The 21,799-nt window shown below is 44.4% G+C and overlaps 1 protein-coding gene across 3 annotated transcripts; it reads right to left on the reverse strand.

The window, feature by feature from the left end:
* Nucleotides 1-858: 858 nt before the first annotated feature.
* csnk1db (casein kinase 1, delta b) lies at nt 859-20,401 on the reverse strand. Of its 3 annotated transcripts, XM_056577648.1 has the most exons (10): nt 19,910-20,401; nt 17,013-17,123; nt 16,507-16,655; nt 15,465-15,693; nt 15,101-15,271; nt 14,795-14,943; nt 14,447-14,618; nt 3,943-4,082; nt 3,271-3,341; nt 1,264-1,281 (listed from the first exon to the last, which is right to left on the reverse strand). In XM_056577648.1, exons 1-9 carry the CDS (start codon nt 19,983-19,985, stop codon nt 3,309-3,311), a joined length of 1,230 nt encoding a protein of 409 aa, XP_056433623.1. In that variant the 5' UTR covers nt 19,986-20,401; the 3' UTR covers nt 1,264-1,281; nt 3,271-3,308. The 3 variants fall into 3 exon arrangements, with proteins under 3 accessions (XP_056433621.1, XP_056433623.1, XP_056433622.1); XM_056577646.1 differs by lacking the exon at nt 3,271-3,341 and having other exon boundaries at nt 859-1,281; XM_056577647.1 differs by lacking the exon at nt 1,264-1,281 and having other exon boundaries at nt 3,271-3,336.
* Between the last annotated feature and the right edge of the window lie 1,398 nt (nt 20,402-21,799).

Genomic DNA, 21,799 nt, shown 5'->3' on the forward strand with positions numbered 1-21,799 from the left:
AGATATTTCACAGCTTAAAAATCATACAAACGAGGGAATGAAAACGTAGATCTGTACAACAGTGAGCAGACATCAAATGCAAGTGTCTTAAACGGGCCCCCCCGGTCTCCTTTGTAAAGTGCACTTCTCCTCGACCGGACACTGGGAGTGGGGGGGGGAACTCATTCGATGGTTGAACCGAGGGAGGGGAGGGAGGGGGAAGGGGGGGGGGGAAGGCTGGTGACATCACTGACCGTGAGATTCCAGAAAACTTAACGGTTGATACACTTATATCTACCTGGACCCAGGGTACCAATAAGAAGACTTGGTACGTCAGGACTATGAGCAGACCGGTTAGCTTTACCCCTGCCCTTGACCGCTGGCGAAACGAAGGGGCAGGGTTCTAAACATGCAAAGCAGGATTTGTTTTCTCTCCTATAAAGGACGTAGCTATCGAAAAAGTATTGCACCAGCGGCTGCAAAATGAAACCCAACAGAAACTGAAAAGCGCCCTGGCTAGTCGTTAATGTGAGGGAATAAAATACACACACCTTCAAAATAAAAGCATCACATCTCAAAAAATCTACCCACAGGAAAGAGAAGCTGCTGCTTCCACTCGATTTAAGTTACTGCCAAGTAAAAAAGTAAAAGCGTGTTATGCATCGGGTTATTTCATGTTCAGTAGCAGTAGGAACAGAACCGAACACACGCATTCCGTGAACGGTGGTACACGAAATGTGTGTGTCAGGACACATAATGGTGGAGAACAGTTTTGTGATTGTGTTGTGTGTGTGTGTGTGTGTACTACAGGTTGGCCAGACCGGTTCTTAAGCCCAACTGGAGGCGGAAGGGAACCACCGACATGGAGGGTTCTGCAAAGGTTCCCCCGATAGTAAAAGTGGACACATGAGAGCAGTCCTTTACGTCCTCAATATATTTTATCAAAATGTTTGCCGCTCTAGGTCTGGCAACCAAGACCCCCGACAGTGAGGGGGGGGTGGAGACGGCAGGCTGTGATCTATTCAAAGAGGAGGCAGGAATATCTGAAAAGCAGGGGTGGTGGGGTGGAGGGGGGGAACACGAGGCCAAGAAATAGATCATAGACAGACATTGTGCCGAGTCAGCAGCTGGCTTCAAATGAGAGCTGGAGTTAGCAGTAGCAGTATATTTGTGTGTCGTCTGATTGCTGCTACATGAGCAGGGTGTGGTCCGCTTGCAGAGCGGGTGGGGGGGTGGGGGTGTGTGGGGGGCTCATCGCGGAGCTAAAGAGTGGAGGCCACCAGGAGTCACACCGGCCACCATCTGCAGAGGAAACAGACAACACCGTGAATGGGAGCAACAGTGAAGCTATTGGCCGTTTAGTCCATCATTCTAATTAAAGGGGGCCTCTTCCGCTGTCCAAAGGCTAACTACTGTTTTGGCAAAATTTGTTTACAACTAAACTTGAATAGCACGCGTGTTTTGATCTTGTGATAAAGTTTCAGACTTAAATTTGGCTTTGTGTTGTATTATTGCAATATGCCTTATAACCAGCCAAGGCTGGCCAGTTGAAACCCTCTAAAGCCCTTTTTCTCAGTGTTCCCAATTGCGCAATTACTCTTTGTAGGGCAATATTGTAGCCCTGAATTATTAACGCCTGCCAAACTATGATTCTGAAACATGTAATAAAACATGATCTGTAGTGTACTATCCAGCTCTGAATGTGGTAGACCTTCCCACCTCCCTCCCCGTTGATTGGTCTTTCAGGAGATTGTTCAGAGATTTCCTTTTTATATCTCATTTGGGAATTGCACCGCAGACGTTTCGCCTTCCTCCTAGACATCTTGGAATCGCTTGGCCGTGCATCATAAAACACCGTCGTTAGTGTTCCTGGATCATTTTGTAGACCAGGAAATGGTTTTGAGGAGAACCAGTACTGGCTCATATCAAATCAGCCCCATCTACTCTGAGCCGGCTCTATGGTAGGACTGGAGACACACCCAGGGTTTCAGGTTACCCAGTGACCATCTGGAATATCAACCAAATAGACCAGAGTGTGTAAGAGCAGGAAAGGATTTATTTCTACAGTAGGCCCCCTTTAAATGGAAAGAACAAACAGGAAAATGGATAATATATCAATAGGTTGGTAAGACATAAGATGGGGAAAGTCACACACTTATTTGATTTGGAGTTACACACGGGTTTATAATATTCCACACAATCCTAAACATATGGTCGAGTGCCATGCTGTGGGGTTGCAGTGTCCCTCATCATGCACACACAACGGTTTGGATACAAGCCAAGGCAGGACATGTTCTGCGTGAACACATCGACGTTAAAGCCAAGGCAGGGAATGTTGTATCGACACCTCATCAGCACAACGACGGCATAAAAATGCAAGGCTTGCCGTGAATGCTGTTGGTATGCTGTGAAGCATTGCCGCTAAGCTTTGAGCAGGCATCAAATCAACAGCACAAGCAACAAGCCAGAGCATGGATCAAGAGAGGGCGCGGGGTCCACATGTGGGGAAGGGAGAGGGTCAGGGCTAGGGCTTTGATACACTGGTCGCTCACCTTCTGACGGGATTGCCTCACACCTGAGAACAACCTCCCGTCTGGATCAATGGAAATGGATTTGATGGGCGCAAAGATGATGTCATACAATCAACGGTAAATATGGGCTCTTTGATTTCTGATTGGCTCGACTTTTAAAATGTTAAACGACGTATGGCGAAACAGACTGCTCCTCTGCCGTCTTACTGTATAACTGACGCCCATCGACTGTTGTCTTGGCAACTGTGTTGCCTCTTTACGTGTCCAACATATTTATCAAAAGTTGCGTCAAGGGGCAAAAGACTAGGGCTTGGGGACTCACTGCCCGACGTCACTGATGGCTTGTCGATTTTAACATTGTGCAGACGTTGCACAATGACACATCGTCGTCAAAACTTTTGCAATTGCAATACGAGATCCTATGACATCGGCTGCTGCCAAACACACCCAAGTCTAACAGGAAATGGGAAGTCAGGCTGCCTGACCTGCAGAACACTCTGAACCCAGGTTGCAACACTAAAAACCGGAAGTCTCTTACAGCTTTTACCAAGAAGCTGGAACTGACAGTCCCAGACACAAGGTAAATTCATTTTGTAGATGAAACGCTGCAAAAAGGGCCTTCCGGCTGTGGCTTCAAACCCGTTCGGAGGATCAGGAGTGAAGCCTTTGCAACCTGAAGAACACTCTGAAGGCCTGGACAGTCCCGGGGGACGTGTGCAGGAGAGGAGTGTTTGAGCAGTGCTTCAGGTATGGGACTCACCCAGCGCGGCTGCCGTCACACAAGGACTTGGTGAGCGTCTACTTGGCATGGTGCTCGTAGGGAATGCTATTCTGAGGTTGGGGGGGGGGGGGGAGGGGGAGAGAGAAGGCTGTATATGTCAAGTCAGAACCCAGAGTTAATCCGACCAGACACGACCGGTGAGGACTATCTGCGATGCGTCTTTAATGTTTTTCGGTCCGTTCACCTGCCTGATGAACCTTTTTCAACACATACAGGGCTTCTCCTTAAAATAAGGTCCTTTCGACGGACAATGAGTGGATAAAAAAAAAAAAAGGCGCCTTAGGAGCTAGGGCTTCTGACATCTCCACTGAGTTTGATGACCTAATAAGCAGATGGCTTCCCATTCCTGCTTGTGCTGCTTTAGTGTCTTTTAATCATGTTGGGGCAATCCTCCTTCCTTTCCTACGCAGTCAAACTCTGCATTAAACCTGCAGAGGCCTGTGAAAGCCCTTTGGGACCAACTGATAAAGGGAAATAACCAAATACATGGCATGGGACATTTGCATGTTGTAAAAGCAACTGAGCTGAGGCTGAACACTGACAAAGCCACGGTGGGTGATCATTTGTGTGCGGCTGGGTGTTTCCGAGTCGGGGGCCGGGGGGCCGAGCGAAGGGGCCCGGGAGCGGGGCCGAGCGAGGGGACACGCGTACCTGTGAGGTGGACATGCGGGAGGCGTCCTGCCGCCCCGTCAGGTCGGAAGAGGACACATTGACGGGCGCCCCGCGGTGGAGCCTCATGCTGACCTTCCTCTCGCGTTCCATGCCGGACACCTGGCGCGGGGATGTGTTCGCTGTGGAGAGGAGAGGGGGTGAACCGTCAGACACCTGTACAGACTGTATACTCTCATACACCTTTATACACAGCACCGGCTCTAGCAATATGGTCACTTCATGCCCCCCTCCCGAGTAGCCCAGTCAGCTCTGATTGGTCAGCACGCCAACTCTGTCACGATTGGTCAAACGCTTATCGGCATATTCAGAGCGCCCAAGAATTGGTTAACATTTGTCCAAATAAAGTCGGTCCGAAAAAAACCCTTGTGAACAGGACGCTTCAGTGGTCAGTAGTTTTGATGTGGCCATCTCACGATCTAACTAATTTGTGTACAACAAGGTAACATTGTGTTCGTTAAATGACCCGAATATATCTATTATAACTATACATTAGATCAATTATACATTACTTTCTTGTTGCAGCTTCAAAGCTATACACAAGTCTAACAAGTTGCTCGTTTGGTGCTCGCTCCTGCATCAATCTGTTTTATATGAACTATTCCAACACCCATTGTATTTGAAATACATTTTGCGTCCTGGATCAATAATATGCCCTATGCAATGATGACGCCTCAAGAGTTATTTGCTTTATTACAAAACACTATTTGTTGTTCAGCACTTATTGTCTGTCATTAGGTTATAAGACGAATGACGCAGCTTCCAGCTCAGCCAACATGCATGCATAACATAAAAAAGATCCTTAGAGTGGACTGTGAACCTTTGAAGAATGGGACAGAGGCAGAGAATGTTTTTATTACATGTTAAGAGATACCACTCTAATATAAAAATGTAATGCGTTTCAATTTTGATAATGTTTCAAACACTTCACAGAAGCATCCCTGTATATACACAGCAAACACGTTTTTCAATTTATCCTCTGGTGTTGTCAGCTTTTTCTTATTGGGACAGTGATCAGGGAGGTCATCCCATCGCGTGTTGTGATCCATATACTATTTGAGGTGCCTTTCCCCTTCCAGGACTTAACACGACCTTGAAGACAGCTTGTCCTGCAGATGTTGAAGCTTGCAGTCCTCCCTTTCATTTTAGGATAATGATCACCAGGTAAAACCTACAATTATAGAAGGTCAAAAGTCAATGATCCATTTGAAGCATAGGAAAGTTATTGTGACGTTTGAATGTTATTTAGTCATTGATTGGTAATTATCTCGTATTGAATATATGCCATGACGATGTACAAGGCCTTAATAACATACGGTAACAATACAACATTAACTAGAACTGCAAGCAGTTATGCAGGGGTCCAAGAAGTGTGCATTTCGCCGGCACAACGCGAAGCATGTGTTCAAAAATTGAGAAACAGCGTGTGCCAAAAGATGCAGCTGACTCCAGTGAATCTGTGGATATAAAGGTTTTGACTGTGGGAGCTTCGGTGTGGGAGTTATAGCCCAAAACGCGTTTTCAGAACATTCCATTGCCCAGTCAGGAGATATATTATTTCGTCGTTTATTTGCGACCCCTTGTGGCGAAATTTTCCAAAGACAATTTTCCTTTGCCAAATAACTCCCGCCCACATTAATAATTCTTGGCCATATTTTTTATATAGACTCAGGTTTGCCCCTTGATGGTTTCCTTTGAGTTTGAAGAACATTCCTTTGGCCAATAAGAAGATATACAATTTCCTCGTTTATTGCGCCCCCTAATGGCGAAATATTCCGAAAATTTTATTGAACGACATTAAGGTTAGCACCAACATGTATGTAAAATTTGGACTCGTTCCGATGTCTACTTTTGGATTTTTCTGGATTTTTGATTTTCCACGTCTAATTTAGCTAATATACCAATATTCAAAACGCTACCGTTTCGTCGTCGACGGTCGGATCAAAAAACTGTCCGATAATTTCTTTGCGTGTGCGTCAGAAGATGTCGTGTGCAAAGTTTGGTGTTGATTGGTCAAAAAATGTGGGAGGAGTAGGGAAAAAACTGTTTTGCGGTTTTTGCGATTTTGCGAAAAATATTCATAGACGCAAATGGGCGTGGCCTATGCCAAAAGATGCAGCAGACTCCAGTGAATATGTGGGTACAAGTTTTTGACTGTGGGAGGTTCGGTGTGGGAGTTATAGCCCCAAACGCGTATTCCTTGGTATAGCGCCACCTAGTGGCCGGCGTGTCTGGATTTTGTCGTCTGCCTAGAACTCAGGGACCTGGATCTAGTCATGCAATTGGCGTGTCGGCACCATTTACGGTTTGGGCTGTGGACCCACTTCTAGGGGGGAATAATAATAAAAACTAGAACTGCAAGCAGTTATGCAGGGGTCCAAGAAGTGTGCATTTCGCCGGCACAACGCGACAAGAAATGTGCATTTCGCCGGCACAACGCGAAGCATGTGTTCAAAACGCTACCCTGAACCTGTGGATACAAAGGATTTGACTGTGGTAGGAGTAGCGAGAAGTCAGTGTAGCGCTTTCGCGGCGAAATTTTGTAGAAGATATACAATTTCCTCGTTTATTGCGCCCCCTAATGGCGGAATTTTCCGGAATTTTTTTCGAACGTCATTAAGGTTAGCACCAACATGTGTGTAGAATTTGGACTCGATCCGATGTCTAATTTTGGATTTTTTTGGATTTTTAATTTTCCACGTCTAATTTAGCTAATAAACCAATATTCAAAACTCTACCGTTTCGTCGTCGAAGGTCGGATCAAAAAACTGTTGATGATTTCTTTGCGTGTGTGTCTGCAGATGCCGTGTGCAAAGTTTGGTGTCGATTGGTCAAGAAATGTGGGAGGAGTAGGGAAAAAACTGTTTTGCGGTTTTCGCGATTTAGCGAAAAATATTCATAGACGCAAATGGGCGTGGCCTAGGCCAAAAGATGCAGCAGACTCCAGTGCATCTGTGTGTACAAGTTTTTGGACTGTGGGAGGTTCGGTGTGGGAGTTATAGCCCCAAACGCGTATTCCTTGGTATAGCGCCACCTAGTGGCCGGCATGTCTGGATTTTGTCGTCTGCCGTCACCTCACGGACCTGGATCTAGTCATGCAATTGGCGTGTCGGCACCATTTACGGTTTGGGCTGTGGGCACACTTTTAGTGCTGGAATAATAATAACTAGAACTGCAAGCAGTTATGCAGGGGTCCAAGAAGTGGGCATTTCGCCGGCACAACGCGAAGCATGTGTTGGAATTTGAGGAACGGCGTATGCCAAAAGATGCAGCTGACTCCAGTGAATCTGTGCATATAACGTTTTTGACTGTGGGAGCTTCGGTGTGGGAGTTATAGCCCAAAACGTGTTTTCAGAACATTCCATTGGCCAGTTAGGAGATATATTATTTCGTCGTTTATTTGCGCCCCCTTGTGGCGAAATTTTCCAAAGACAATCTTCCTTTGCCAAAAACTCCCGCCCACATTAATAATTCTTGGCCATATTTTTTATATAGACTCGGGTTTGCCCCTTGATGGTTCCCTTATAGTTTGAAGAACATTCTTTTGGCCAATTAGAAGATATACAATTTCCTTGTTTATTGCGCCCCCTAATTGCGAAATATTCCGAATTCTTTATTGAACTCCATTAAGGGTAGCACCGACATGTGTGTAGAATTAGGACTCGATCCGATGTCTACTTTTGTATTTTTTTGTATTTTTGATTTTCCACGTCTAATTTAGCTAATAAACAAATATTCAAAATGCTACCGTTTCGTTGTCGAAGGTCGGATCAAAAAACTGTTGATGATTCCTTTGCGTGTGCGTCTGAAGATGCTGTGTGCAAAGTTTGGTGTTGATTGGTCGAGAATTGTGGGAGGAGTAGCGAAAATACAGTTTTGCGGTTTTCGCGATTTAGCGAAAAATATTCATAGACGCAAATGGGCGTGGCCTAGGCCAAAAGATGCAGCAGACTCCAGTGAATATGTGGGTACAAGTTTTTGACTGTGGGAGGTTCGGTGTGGGAGTTATAGCCCCAAACGCGTATTCCTTGGTATAGCGCCACCTAGTGACCGGCGCGTCTGGATTTTGTCGTCTGCTTAGTCCGAACAGATCTGGATCTAGTCATGCAATTCGCGTGTCGGCACCATTTACGGTTTGGGCTGTGGTCCCACTTTTAGGGGGGTAAGAATAACTTCTAGGGGGGAATAATAACTAGAACTGCAAGCAGTTATGCAGGGGTCCAAGAAGTGTGCATTTCGCCGGCACAACGCGACAAGAAATGTGCATTTCGCCGGCACAACGCGAAGCATGTGTTCAAAACGCTACCGTGAACAACCTGTGGATATAAAGGTTTTGACTGTGGTAGGAGTAGCGAGGAGTCAGTGTGGCGTTTTCGCGGCAAAATTTTGTAGAAGATATACAATTTCCTCGTTTATTGCGCCCCCTAACAGCGAAATTGTCCGAAATTTTTATCGAACGACATTAAGGTTAGCACCAACATGTATCTAAAATTTGGACTCGATCCGATGTCTAATTTTGGAATTTTTTGGTTTTTAAATTTTCCACGTCTAATTTAGCTAATAAAAGAATATTCAAAACTCTACCGTTTCGTCGTCGAAGGTCGGATCAAAAAACTGTATATGATTTCTTTGCGTGTGCGTCTGAAGATGCCGTGTGCAAAGTTTGGTGTTGATTGGTCAAGAAATGTGCGAGGAGTAGCGAAAAAACAGTTTTGCGGTTTTCGCGATTTAGCGAAAAATATTCATGGACGCAAATGGGCGTGGCCTAGACCAAAAGATGCAGCAAACTCCAGTGCATCTGTGTGTTTAAGTTTTTGGACTGTGGGAGGTTCGGTGTGGGAGTTATAGCCCCAAACGCGTATTCCTTGGTATAGCGCCACCTAGTGGCCGGCATGTCTGGATTTTGTCGTCTGCGTAGTCCGAAGAGATCTGGATCTAGTCATGTAATTGGCGTGTGTGCACCATTTACGGTTTGGGCTGTGGTACCACTTTTAGGGGGGTAAGTATAAAAATAATAATAATAGGAAGAAAAATCCTTACAAAAACAATAGGGATCCAACCTGTTGGCTTGGACCCCTAATAACTAGAACTGCAAGCAGTTATGCAGGGGTCCAAGAAGTGTGCATTTCGCCGGCACAACGCGACAAGAAATGTGCGTTTCGCCGGCACAAAGCGAAGCATGTGTTGAAAACGCTACCCTGAACCTGTGGATACAAAGGATTTGACTGTGGTAGGAGTAGCGAGAAGTCAGTGAAGCGTTTTCGCGGCGAAATTTTGTAGAAGATATACAATTTCCTCGTTTATTGCGCCCCCTAATGGCGAAATTTTCCGATTTTTTTATCGAACGACATTAAGGTTAGCACCAACATGTGTGTCAAATTTGGACTCGATCCGATGTCTAATTTTGGATTTCTTTGGATTTTTGATATTCCACGTCTAATTTAGCTAATAAACCAATATTCAAAACGCTACCGTTTCGTCGTCGAAGGTCTGATCAAAAAAGTGTTCCATGCATTCTTTGCGTGTGCGTCGGAAGATGTCGTATGCAAAGTTTGGTGTCGATTGGTCAAGAAATGTGGGAGGAGTAGGGAAAAAACAGTTTTGCGGTTTTCGCGATTTAGCGAAAAATATTCATGGACGCAAATGGGCGTGGCCTAGGCCAAAAGATGCAGCAGACTCCAGTGCATCTGTGTGTATAAAGTTTTGAATGTGGGAGGTTCGGTGTGGGAGTTATAGCCCCAAACGCGTATTCCTTGGTATAGCGCCACCTAGTGGCCGGCAGGTCTGGATTTTGTCGTCTGCTTAGTCCGAACAGATCTGGATCTAGTCATGCAATTCGCGTGTCGGCACCATTTACGGTTTGGGCTGTGGTATCACTTTTAGGGGGGCAAGTATAGGAATAATAATCCTTACAAAAACAATAGGGATCCAACCTGTTGGCTTGGACCCCTAACTAGAACTGCAAGCAGTTATGCAGGGGTCCAAGAAGTGTGCATTTCGCCGGCACAACGCGAAGCATGTGTTCAAAAATTGAGAAACAGCGTGTGCCAAAAGATGCAGCTGACTCCAGTGAATCTGTGGATAGAAAGGTTTTGACTGTGGGAGCTTCGGTGTGGGAGTTATAGCCCAAAACGCGTTTTCAGAACATTCCATTGGCAAGTTAGGAGATATATTATTTCGTCGTTTATTTGCGACCCCTTGTGGCGAAATTTTCCAAAGACAATTTTCCTTTGCCAAATAACTCCCGCCCACATTAATAATTCTTGGCCATATTTTTTATATAGACTCGGGTTTGCCCCTTGATGGTTTCCTTTGAGTTTGAAGAACATTCCTTTGGCCAATAAGAAGATATACAATTTCCTCGTTTATTGCGCCCCCTAATGGCGAAATATTCCGAAAATTTTATTGAACGACATTAAGGTTAGCACCAACATGTCTGTAAAATTTGGACTCGTTCCGATGTCTACCTTTGGATTTTTCTGGATTTTTGATTTTCCACGTCTAATTTAGCTAATATACCAATATTCAAAACGCTACCGTTTCGTCGTCGACGGTCGGATCAAAAAACTGTCCGATAATTTCTTTGCGTGTGCGTCTGAAGATGTCGTGTGCAAAGTTTGGTGTTGATTGGTCAAAAATGTGGGAGGAGTAGGGAAAAAACAGTTTTGCGGTTTTCGCAATTTTGCGAAAAAAAAATTATAGACGCAAATGGGCGTGGCCTATGCCAAAAGATGCAGCAGACTCCAGTGCATCTGTGTGTACAAGGTTTTGAATGTGGGAGGTTCGGTGTGGGAGTTATAGCCCCAAACGCGTATTCCTTGGTATAGCGCCACCTAGTGACCGGCGCGTCTGGATTTTGTCGTCTGCTTAGTCCGAACAGATCTGGATCTAGTCATGCAATTCGCGTGTCGGCACCATTTACGGTTTGGGCTGTGGTCCCACTTTTAGGGGGGTAAGAATAATAGGAACTAGAACTGCAAGCAGTTATGCAGGGGTCCAAGAAGTGTGCATTTCGCCGGCACAACGCGACAAGAAATGTGCATTTCGCCGGAAAAACGTGAAGCATGTGTTCAAAACGCTACCCTGAACCTGTGGAGTAGCGAGAAGTCAGTGTAGCGTTTTCGCGGCGAAATTTTTGTAGAAGATATACAATTTCCTCGTTTATTGCGCCCCCTAATGGCGAAATTTTCCGAATTTTTTATCGAACGACATTAAGGTTAGCACCAACATGTGTGTCAAATTTGGACTCGATCCGTTGTCTAATTTTGGATTTCTTTGGATTTTTGATATTCCACGTCTAATTTAGCTAATAAACCAATATTCAAAACGCTACCGTTTCGTCGTCGAAGGTCTGATCAAAAAAGTGTTCCATGCATTCTTTGCGTGTGTGTCGGAAGATGTCGTATGCAAAGTTTGGTGTCGATTGGTCAAGAAATGTGGGAGGAGTAGGGAAAAAACAGTTTTGCGGTTTTCGCGATTTAGCGAAAAATATTCATGGACGCAAATGGGCGTGGCCTAGGCCAAAAGATGCAGCAGACTCCAGTGCATCTGTGTGTATAAAGTTTTGAATGTGGGAGGTTCGGTGTGGGAGTTATAGCCCCAAACGCGTATTCCTTGGTATAGCGCCACCTAGTGGCCGGCAGGTCTGGATTTTGTCGTCTGCTTAGTCCGAACAGATCTGGATCTAGTCATGCAATTCGCGTGTCGGCACCATTTACGGTTTGGGCTGTGGTATCACTTTTAGGGGGGCAAGTATAGGAATAATAATCCTTACAAAAACAATAGGGATCCAACCTGTTGGCTTGGACCCCTAATAATAATAGGAATAATCCTTACAAAAACAATAGGGATCCAACCTGTTGGCTTGGACCCCTAAAAATCCTTACAAAAACAATAGGGATCCAACCTGTTGGCTTGGACCCCTAATAATAATTTATCCAACTCAACACAACTTAACCCATTTAAGCCGGGAAAGCATTGCCGCTGTTCTACCTTTAAAGCCGGGGGCGCTGTTGCCTCATTCTACCTTTAAGGACGGGAAAGCGTTTGCGTCGTTTTTCTGTATAAGGGGGGTTTTTGCCCAAAGTGTCGGCCTCTGGGCCAATGAAATGCATCAAAATAGACACATATAGGTGTCAACTTGTTCCTCGTGAGTTTAGTTCAGAAATTTCTTCAAGCAAGTATGGCGGAATTTGAGACTGAAGACTTTTCTGACGGTAGCGATTTCGAGGAGTTTCTCGGCTTCGAAGATGTTGATGAGGCCGAGTACTTTGATGACGAATACGAACCGATTGACCGGGAATTATGGTTAAGGCACATGTTCGTGAATGACGACGAGGAAGAAGTATGGAATGGGGCTATGGGAATGGGGCTGCTTGTGTTGCCGGTGCGAAGAGATTACTGGCGACAGAGTAAGAATCTCTTTCGGACGCAATTCGCCAGAAATATGTCCCGGGACAGATTTGCGGCCAGCTGGAGGCAAGGACAATAGTAATACTTATTGATTGGGATGATGCTGTAATAAGTAATTACTACAGTTTATATGTAAGAGATGTATTACTGTCCCGGAGATGCGTAAAGCACCCGGGTGCGTAAAACCAGATAAGCTTCTCTGGAATGTCACTTATACTTATCAATAGTAATACTTATTGATTGTGATGATGCTGTAATAAGAAATTACGACAGTTTATATGTAAGAGATGTATTACTGTCCCGGAGATGCGTAAAGCACCCGTAAAACCAGATAAGCTTCTCTGGAATGTCACCAGTGGCGTAACAACGACGGGCCCGTATGCAGGATGTTCAAGGCTCTTCCAAAGAATAGAGCTTCTTTGGAATTTCACACCTAACTGCGATCTCCAGAACAATAAGGCCTAGGCTACTATACATTCCCAAATTATAGCCTGTATCTTTTAATTACGCTACTTCTTAGGATGGAATGCAATTGTATTTGTATTATGCATAATACTTTTATTCAGTAGTCATCACATACAAGTGCATGTAATTTAAAACGCAGACTGTTTACAGTTTTAGTCCCAGTCTGTTCCCCTTCCCATGTTTGTTATTATATACTTTATTACTTTCTTATATACTTATTTCACTTTATTTTTTTTACTGTTTTGTGCTGTTCCTGCACTTTTACATATTTTTTTACTTTTTTATTTACTTTTCTACCTGTATGTAAATATTGTAAATATTTGTAAATAAAAACTCAAATTTCCCATGAAAGCCACAGGTGTCAGCTCTCAAATACTTTTTGAATTGTGTTCCTATCTGTTACAGGGGCTGAGAAATCAGTAATTTAGTAGGCGTTGACACAATTGCTGAATTTCTAGAAAAACTTCAGGTTTTGGGGGCTTTTCTGAAATCGCCTATAGGTTTTGGGTTAAGTGAGCAAGATAGCCGAGGTATAATACTAGAGCTGATGAACCAAAACATAACAGCATAATGATTGGAGTTAGGAAGTTAGCCGAGAACTAACGTTACAGCTGACTAAACAATATGTTACACACAATAACGTTCTGTATCTTTTGCACTGGGTGTACCGCTCAGCTACAACAAACTCAACTAACACTCATTAGTAGCTACCTTGTTTGAAAAAATATACTAATAAAGCATACTTACAGAGTGTGATCCTTAGGGTCCAAGGTTGGGCCAACAAAGTGGGAAGTGCCTTGTGTGTAAGGACTAACCGAGGCGAACATCCTACATCATACGGTGCCCGGCTCTCAGTGATATGAAGCGAACACAATGCTGGCGCCGTACTGCGGAGGATGTGGTCTTGCAACCACTCATTCTTCACGCCACCTTCTTTGGGAATTAGCTTTCACACAGGGAGCATCTTCTCGACATGGCAGCTAACCGAACACCACAAGCATTTACGGATGTAAAGTATGAGCGCAAACAAGCCGTTCCACGCACTTATTAAAGGGTTCTCGGTGGGTGCGAATACTGATTTTTTTCTAGCTTAAAGTAAAACATATGGCATATAACGGTCTGGAGCCAAGGGAAATGTCGAAAAAGTACAATATCACCTTTAAAGATGTATAAATATATATAATCCATTATCTATAGCTAATCCGTGTGCACCACCCCCACCCTTTCAACAGGGACTTCAACAACAGCTCCGGGCACGGCTTTGCCGTTTGCAAATTTAGATTCGCACTTTGGCAGAGACGTTGACAGAAAGGCAGGTAGTATGGAGCGGTGCCCTAGACTATGGCGAAAAGCACAGGTTGGACCGGTTTCATAATTTAATTGTTGAAAGATTTATGATCATGAAACATGGATAGCTATAAACATTGCCAGCCAATTAATGAAAAAATAAAGATGCACACTTGTGCGTAGCACATACTGTAATGAGACAAACACATTTGTATAAGATTGCCTGACAATGGCAATAACAAAAAAGCCTTCACACAAACTGCAGAATATTAATTTACTTCCCCACACTATGAGCCTCCCAGTAGTCTGTAACTGCACTGACCGGTGTGTGAGGTGGGCGTGAGGGGCGTGGGGGGTGCTCCGGCCTCCTGTGGACCCCGGGGCCTCCCGGGAGCAGCGGGGATCCCCCGGGCGCCCGGGGTCCTGCCGTGCCTCAGCCGGTCCTCTCGGTCACGCCGCTCTCGCTCCGCCTCCTCCGCAGCGCGATTAGCTCCCTGGGCACATGGCAGGACGGGTTTGAGAGGAGATACTTTCAGAAGCGGCTTTGTGTAAACTTCATTGTGAATTTGCATGCAAGACATTTATAATGTCAGCCTATCTCAACTCTGAAGGGTAGACATTATCATAATTGCACCCGGATAATACAAACGGCGTGGTTATTTATACTCACAAACTTGAGCATGTTCCAGTCAAACACGTAGTCGTAGGAGAAGCCCTGGCGGTGGAACAGGTTCCTGAACAGCTGCCGCAGGTACGAGTAGTCTGGCTTGTCGTCGAAACGCAGGGAGCGACAGAAGTTCAGGTAGGTGGCAAACTCGGCTAAAAGAAGAAAATAAAATAATCGTCAAAAGCCATTAGGAGTCCAAATCCCGGTTCCAAATAGGCGATCTTGATGCGAGAGTCTTCTTTCAGGGCAAGACACCGTTGTATGCGGGCTCAGTCCAAGCACCACTGCCCTTCCACACACTGCACTCACAGGGGTAGCCTTTGCACAGGATCTCGATGGGCGTGGACATCTTCTTCTCGCTGATGCGCTCGTACTTCTGCCTCTTGGTGGCGGCCTTGAGGCCCTGCCAGGGCAGGGAGCCCAGGTTGAAGTACATGAGGACGTAGCCCAGGGACTCCAGGTCGTCACGACGGGACTGCTCTGTAGGGGCGCAGCGGACGGGACAAAGTAACTATACAGAGCTCCCATCATATCATCCACAATGATCCTATCCTACGCATACGACAGGGGCATGCAAATTCAGAGCGGATAACAAGACTTAACCCTTGATTAAAATACCTCCATTGCAACACGCATAAGGTCATTTCCCAGAGAGTGCCAACAGCAACCCTACCTATCCCCAGATGTGTGTTGATGGAGGCGTAGCGGGCGGTGCCGGTCAGGTTCTTGTTCTCGCGGTAGGGGATGTGCTGGTGTGTGCGGGCGTCGCGGTACTTCTTGGCCAGGCCGAAGTCGATGATGTAGACCAGGTTGCCCTTCTTGCCGAGACCCATCAGGAAGTTGTCGGGCTTCACATCCCGGTGGATGAAGTTCTTGGAGTGGATGTACTCAATCCTGCTGATCTATGGTGGCGACAGAGAGAGGCAGAGGAGTAAGGCGACGAGGTTCATGGTAGAAGAAAGTGCTAATAAGGGGGAATGCTCGGCTATAGTGTTGCTTCCCACGTGTGTTGTGAAGCAATAGGTCTGAAACAAAAACTTTATGCCAAAAAAACACAGCCAATTTGGACCATTAACGTTGTTTTTCAGAACCACACCAATGACATAAGAAATGGTCCCACTTTTCTGTGATTCTAAGAGACTTGATTTCCTTAGACTTAATGTTGCACAACAGGTGAAGCAGTTCTCTCCTATATTAGAAATTATTGAACAGGAATAACCAGGAAGAACAAAGCTATTATTAATGAAATACCAGACTAAAAAATGTCGGAATCTGTAGCCAAAAAGGTTCCAAGATCCATTCAGAGCCAAATAAAACAACCAGTATTTCTACCACACCCAAAAAATGGCTCCACTTGCGATTTAATAATACCATCCGTGACAAGTCCGCTCGCTGCATCACCACCATACACAGATGGAAGAGGCGTTGCCTTTATCAGTCTAAATGAATTACTCATTTATTATCAAGTCAATACTATGATGGCTGCTCTGTGCCCTTTGACAATTTGATAACATTCATTTGCCATTTTATGACACCCACACGACACCTATCAATCTTCTCCATATCCAGGCATTGGAGCCTTCCCTTGGGGTGTCCCTCGAGCTGATTTCCTTTCTCCACTGGGGGGTTCATACAGGATATGAACACATTCAGGCCCTCTAGCGCTGTGACCAAGACGGCAGTTACCGGGAGGTGACATTTGAGTGAGTCCGTACCATCTGGTCCGCCAGCAGCAGGACCGTTTTGAGGCTGAACTTGCGGGAGCAGAAGTTGAACAGGTCCTCCAGACTGGGCCCCAGCAGCTCCATCACCATCACGTTGTAGTCGCCCTCCGCGCCGCACCACTTGATTATGGGGATGCCCACTGCAGGTGGATTGAGAGGAAGGGTGGGGGGGGGGGTCATTTACATCCAAGGTTCAATGGGGCAGAAGCAGAGATCCATTCATTAGGATATCTATATCAAGCAATAGTCAGTAACGCTGTGCTCGCCGTAATTCTGCCCTGAATCACTTGATACTTATATTAGAAATATTGATATATATTTATACCACAGGCTATGAATCACCGTTTAAAAAAAGAGGATAGTCAGCAGTGTTGATGGTTTACAAGGTGTTGCGGTATACAGATCAGTTATGCATCGTGAAGCACATTATACAGGAGAGTTATTTTTCGTGATGGCAACAGACGTATGAGAAGTGAGTGTGTGACGTGGCGGCTCACCTCCTCCTTGCATCATCTTGTAGATCTTGCTCTCGATATGGAGCTGGGGGTGCTTGGTCTTCACACATTCTAGCTTGATGGCAACCTCCTCACCCACAGAAATATCAGTGCCTGGGAACGGACACAGAGGACAGGACACATGGTATCATTAGTGCTGCTACCGCAACTATACATGTCATACATACGCATCATACATGTCGAGACAAGTAGAGGCACATGCGTCCTATATATTGTGAAATAAAATCATGAGCAGCCAAGGGATACTCAAAAACCAAATGACTTATGGAAGGTTGCGTGGCCGAACATGTCAAGGCATATCCCTGCACAACAGCAACAAAACAATGCTGGAGCCTGACTAATAAACACTAAACGTGCTTCCAGGCAGATGGGCCTACATGAGCCAGTTTCAGGAAACAATCGTAGAACCAGACTGACAACATAGCATGACAAACCATTGTGGGGAAATTAATCTATGACGGAAATAAAAAAAATCGAATGGAAAAGAAGGAAACACCAATAAGTATCAACTTTTTATGATCAAAAAATGCACGCACACATGGTCCTTAATAAAGACCACGACCAGCCGCCCTGACTTACATTCACAACAATGGACCCTGTTCACAGGTCCTTCTATAGTCCAATAAAGTAACTTCCTGTCCCTGTATTTAACATTATTGGTATTTTTTGTCCATTGTATTCATGTCTGCCAAAGACCCAGCATGGTCAATCTATATTTACTTGATTTGTGGTGTCCATACTGGTGCCCTGGTATACCTTAAATCAAAATGGATGAATATTTCATGTTGTGAGCTACACTTGGGTGTGTTTCGAGAGGAGATCCACACAACACAAAGTCTGCTGTCTCTTGAGGGCTGGAAAATAACCAGTGGCAATATTTACTGATCAGGGTCCTCCTGACTCTCCACACCCTGGGTGCAATCACTCAACAGGCTGAGACTCATATGCGTGCGTGTGGTTTCATACACCCAACTGCAATGCAAAAAAATAAATAAAATGGGGAACTGGTTCAAGTGGTTCAAGCTGTCAATACTCCTAATACAAACACAGATCACAGACAGACAAGTGGAATCTACGGACAAGAAACAAAGAACAGCCACATAACAATGCTCCAGTCTACTTGTTATTGCTGTTGGTTTAGTACTAATTTGGTTGGTTTATAAGTTGGCACGACAGACATTCATACGATATCTATGCTTTAAATAAAGGCACTTTGTTGTTATAGAGTGTTGTAACACGTATATATAACATAGGCGGTCTACTTTACAGGAGAACACAGATGGAAGATAGCCCGTTTGAGTCTCAGAGTTACAAAACACAGGCTGTAATTCAGTCAGGAATCTCAATAAAATGAGCGTGTTGGACTTGCACACAGAGGGATTCAGGAGGGTGGAGTTACTGGCCTGTAACGAAAACAAGTGTCTACAATGACAAAAGCTCAGCAGACTCCAAGCAGACGCCATGGACAAACATAAATGCTTTGGAAACACAGTTTCTATAAGTCACCTTACATAAGGGAGGGAAACACAGCTGCACTTCCAGTTTAAGGGTCCTGTCCCAAATGCAGGTCTGCTTGCTTTGTTTGTTTTGTCAGCTGGTCTACTTAAATACCCAAAGAGGGAACAATGCTAGGTTTCCCCCAAAAAAACCGATATATTTTGCTTGGTCAACATTTTAAAAACCAAACAACTAGAACACAAACATGACAGTTATTAACAGGGGTGATGTCGTTCATGGAAACAATGCAGTCCTTCTATTCACACACTGGTTAGTTTGCATTGGGTCAGGCCAGCTATAAAGAGTCCGTTTATATTTAACGTAACGTTACACTTCAGAAAATAGTCATGTAACCACACAGTCATGTACAGATAGCTATAGTGCATATGGCGTTTAGGCCTCCATCGCATGTATGGGATGAATGTGGAAATATAATGGGTCAAATAGGAGACAGACAACACTAGATAACTGAATGTAAACACTGGTTGTCTACATTCATTATTAGGGCTATATTTGAATACGTTCAAATTTGAACTGCGAGGACTCAATAAACTGGACAAACTAGTCTGCTGCACAGTATTTGTTGGAGCGAATCTTAATCGCATTCAACGGATTAACAGCGGTAATCTCGCATAAGTGAGGTGCTCCAAAATAATATAACATCAAAAATAAAAAACGACTTGGCTGCAAGAATTGCCCGGAGAACAGGATAGATCTGCTTGGCTCGCTCGCTCATGTTTTCTGCTGCCCTTCAGCCCCGGAATTAGATGACAGATGGCAGGGAGCTGCAAGCAAACACTGTAGGACTGGCTGTGCCTGGACGGGGTTAGGCATCCAAGAAGATTCAAATCCATCTACTTAGCATTGGTCCAGCAGGGACTATAGCCTGCCTCGTCCACAAAACGAAGAAACGACCTAGTAGCGATCAAGAAAATATCCTCAAACCCTGATCGTTTGTAAACAGGGGCTGTGAGACATGGTGACAACACACAGAGTACAGGCCGTTCACGGAGGGATATCTGCCCTATGATACATGCACCATAGGCGAATACATCCGAGGGGAATATATGGGTGTTTTTCTGGAGATACAACGGAGAGGGGACTCGATTAGGAGGGCTAGGGTAAGATGGGTGATGACTAGCCGAGGACTAGGTTAGGAGGACTAGGTTAGGACTGGGGTAGGACGGGATTAGGACTAGGCTAGGACTATGGGACTAGCTTGCCTGACCTAACCTCCTTCGCTTGATTTTCGACCACATTAAAAGGAGCCAAGTATGAACATTGATGTGAACCTGATTTGCAGAGCCAGTGCCAATGCGAATGATCAAAACAATCGATCTATCCCCCGGGAAAATACAGAGTTAATGTTGAATTTTACTCACCCAAATAGATGTCTCCGAAGGATCCGCTTCCGATTTTTCTACCCAGTCTGTATCGGTTTCCTACTCTCAACTCCATTTTGATGTTGACTTTTTTCGTCTATAGCTTAGTTTGTCCCTTGTAAATTAATGTTATCTCGCAAAGAATGAACTATATGCTCGGTTACCTCTTCAAATGTTTCACCTTACTGAATTGGGTTACAACCGACCCCTTTATTCACACTCCCCCTCCTCTCCAGATCCTAGTCTCAGTCTCTTCTGTGGCCGTCCAACTTTCACCATTCCGTTTTAATGGTTTAAATCCTTAAACCATCACAATATCGATATTTCCGGAAAGCCACGAATGTGAAGTTTATGATCTGGATATTTTCAATATCATTTTCCCTTGTTTTAAGGCAGGATGGGGTCGGATTTGGCGAATAGGTATACTCCAAATATCGTCCGATTCTTTACATAGGATGTTGCTCCACAGCGATAACTGTCATATGCTTCTGACGTCACTTCCCCTAGCAACTATATGCAAATGAGGGAGAGAGAGAGATAGGGAGAGAGTGGGAGAGAGGGAGCGAGAGAGAGCAAAGTGTATATAATATAAAAAGAACCATGTGCAAACACCGTTTTTATACATATGCTGTTACGTTATACAAATAGTATTGATCAGCCGATTAAACAGAAATGGGAAGTGCATTCTAGATAACAAACGGTGCATTTTGGAAATAGAACATACATAGAATGCAACAGTTTACAATATCAAATTCAGCATATTTAGGCAGTTTATAAATGCGATATTCTGCAGTTATTTTTTGTGGCAGTATACATGCGGAATATAAAAAAATATTTGCTAAAGTTACAGGTAGTTTCATAAATGGTGAAGACAATGGCCAGCGAGAGTCATACCCTTGAATTGAATAGGTCGTTCAACAATACATATACTATGTATTAATTAAACTTATATTAATTCCTCGAACAGTGTGTGTGCGCCAACTCATGCAATAAAGTTGTGGATAATCAAGACAAACATGTGCAGTCGCTTCTTGTTCTCATATAGTATATCATATAAAAGGAACCACGCCCATGAGTGTAAATCGTTCTCACAATTTTTGCGATTGGTCAAATATGTTCCAATCGTTAAGCGTTTTGGCCGCTCACATGGCAGCCTGTTGTTGTTTAGATTGGGTAATCCTCAGCGCACGTGTACCACAATGCTCCTCGCCGAGGTGGGAGGAGCTTTGTGCAAAACGCATGAAAATAAGGGCTTTGTGTTGTCAACAAAACTAAAAGTGCACGGTGGAAACACAGTAGTAGGGATAGTAATAGTATAGTAGTATGGTCGAGACTTGAATTTTGTAATTGCAGACTAATTAAATGCGAGATGAATCTACGCCCTCTCTACAACAATGGGATCAGCGTGTCCTCATCTGGCCAGGCATGCGCAATGTGTTCATCTTTTTATTAGATTTTTCTTTAAATGACTTTCAGAAAAAGAAAATGCTACTACTATATGAAAACAAAATACTTTAACAACATAAATAATGATAAAGTCGTGCGGTTAATATTCCTCGCACAAAAAGGTAAACTTTAATGAACTGTAGATGACAACATGTCAGACCTTTCAACAGTAAAATGATTCTGCAAAGTATTTGGTGTTGCCTTTAGGCTATATCGATACAGGATCAGAGATTTGTGACATTTGAGTAGGTCAGGCCTACTCTAACTAAGCACTGGTGCCCATTCATGCGAATCCATCATTTCACACGCTTCGATCAACAACTCGCAGCAACACTCAACATATCGCCCTTCAAAAGATAGATACACAATTTTGATCATAACATTTGTGGCTTTTTTGTGTTCCAAACGCAGTAATCATTATAGCCAAGCGCTTGGTGGTTCAAA

The sequence above is a fragment of the Gadus chalcogrammus genome, chromosome 18, assembly GCF_026213295.1.
Source record: "Gadus chalcogrammus isolate NIFS_2021 chromosome 18, NIFS_Gcha_1.0, whole genome shotgun sequence".
In the NCBI taxonomy this organism is placed as follows: Eukaryota; Metazoa; Chordata; class Actinopteri; order Gadiformes; family Gadidae; genus Gadus; species Gadus chalcogrammus.